The sequence below is a fragment of the Berghia stephanieae genome, chromosome 4, assembly GCF_034508935.2.
Source record: "Berghia stephanieae isolate SIO BIC M18660-M18661 chromosome 4, UCSD_Bste_1.3, whole genome shotgun sequence".
In the NCBI taxonomy this organism is placed as follows: domain Eukaryota; kingdom Metazoa; phylum Mollusca; class Gastropoda; order Nudibranchia; family Aeolidiidae; genus Berghia; species Berghia stephanieae.
Window position 1 is genome coordinate 16357166 of NC_088363.1, and position 1641 is coordinate 16358806.

Genomic DNA, 1641 nt, shown 5'->3' on the forward strand with positions numbered 1-1641 from the left:
AGAAGTACAAGTACAAATATCCATTCAGTAAACACGTGTTCCTTTTAAAGTTAATTAAAGTCAAGAAAACAGATGAAGGCGAACACAGAACTCGCATTCGAATGAAGCTGTTGATTTATCGTTGTCTTCATCAAAGCCAACCTCAAAAAACTTGGCATCAGGATACATGTGTAAGACCTTTACATAATATTTATTTTTTACAGTTCTTGCTGGATTCTAGCACGCTCTCCTGGAGAAGCAAAAACGTTTGCCGAAGTCCAATTCTCACGAGAGGTAACCAATACATTTGGTCACCCAGCTCGTGTTGCAGAGCGTGCTGAAATTCGGCATGCTAGGAGAATATATTCAATCGTATTTTTTTAAAAGATAAAAAGGATTGAACCTGCTCAGTTTCATCAAATTTGAGTCATAAATGTTAAGACGTCTCGTCGCATAGGTGTGTGTGTGTGTGTGTGTGTGTTGGCTACATAGGTTATGTGTGTGTGTGTGTGTGTTGGCTACATAGGTATGTATGTGTGTGCATGGGTATGTGTGTGTCTGTGTTTGTGTGTATATCTTCTGATCTGAATACTCTTCAACAGTCGTAACGGCACTTCCTTCCTAATGACGCATGGTAACTTAGTAACACTGGCTCTAAACTATCGGAGCAATGGCGGACGCCCGTATGAAATATTTCTCTGGCGAGCATAAAAGCGTATCCAGAAAAAAAAACCCCATAAATTTGATCATGTTTTGACTTTTACACATTCTGATCACAAGGCATATGAAAAGTTCTAGCCAGCATGAAGAATAAAAAGTAATGATTTTCTTTGTTTAGAACCAAGATGGTCGCCGTTGCCGGGCGACGTGACATCAGACTACTAAATCCAATTGCTAATCCAATTGAAACCTTTAACTCTTCCCCAGAAACCTGTTGATGTTGGCATAAGTTCAACCACCTGTCAGTGTAAGAGGTCATCAGGCCTTTATTCCTTCGACATTACAGATAATACAAAGAACATCGATTCCGCTTCAATTTACAATGTCATCCGGGAATTTTTTCAACCATTTCATCTTAAAAGAGAAGATTTCAATCCTGTGTACTTGGTTTTGGTGGCTTTGTGGATGACTTTTATTGCCTTGTTAATCAGTCTTAGGCGGGGGGACAGAACTATTAAAAGTTGTGTAAGTTCCATACTTGGTTTATCATGATACCAGCCAGGAGTATAAACAACCCTGTCAATAGAAGGAACGAAATTGACGTCACTCAGCTCTTTGTTATTGTTTTTATTCAGACTTTGGGGTGGTTAGTTCTGAATAAATTATATCAGACTATAAATGTTCAAGATTACTCATAGTTATGTTTGTTGGTACACTATATCCGGCTTGTTGATATTGTCAGTATTTTACCTAAACGCATAGCATCAATAACATATTATTTCTGACAAAACATAACAGTTCTAACGTTTGATCAACCTCTCAGTAATGATATCATAATACCAGATCATAGAATAATGTCCTGGTATTTTTATATTTAATACAAATTGCATTCTACCAACAGAACAAGATGCCCGTCTGTTTCTAAATACTTTCTACCTATTTGGTAATTGACCCAGCTTCCATATCATTGCCAGTTATTAAAATTTGCTTAAGTTCCTCACA

General features: G+C 37.4%; 1 protein-coding gene across 1 annotated transcript in view; it reads left to right on the plus strand.

Moving 5' to 3' along the window:
- The window catches only part of LOC144971707 (uncharacterized), a 24680-nt gene extending 23405 nt beyond the window's left edge, over positions 1-1275 (plus strand). Inside the window, exons 9-10 of the mRNA XM_078912781.1 lie at positions 3-170; positions 907-1275. Of these exons, the coding sequence (XP_078768907.1) occupies positions 3-170; positions 907-1191 (453 nt within the window). The 3' untranslated portion in view covers positions 1192-1275. The remainder of the gene's footprint in view (positions 1-2; positions 171-906) is intronic.
- The last annotated feature ends 366 nt before the right edge of the window (positions 1276-1641 follow it).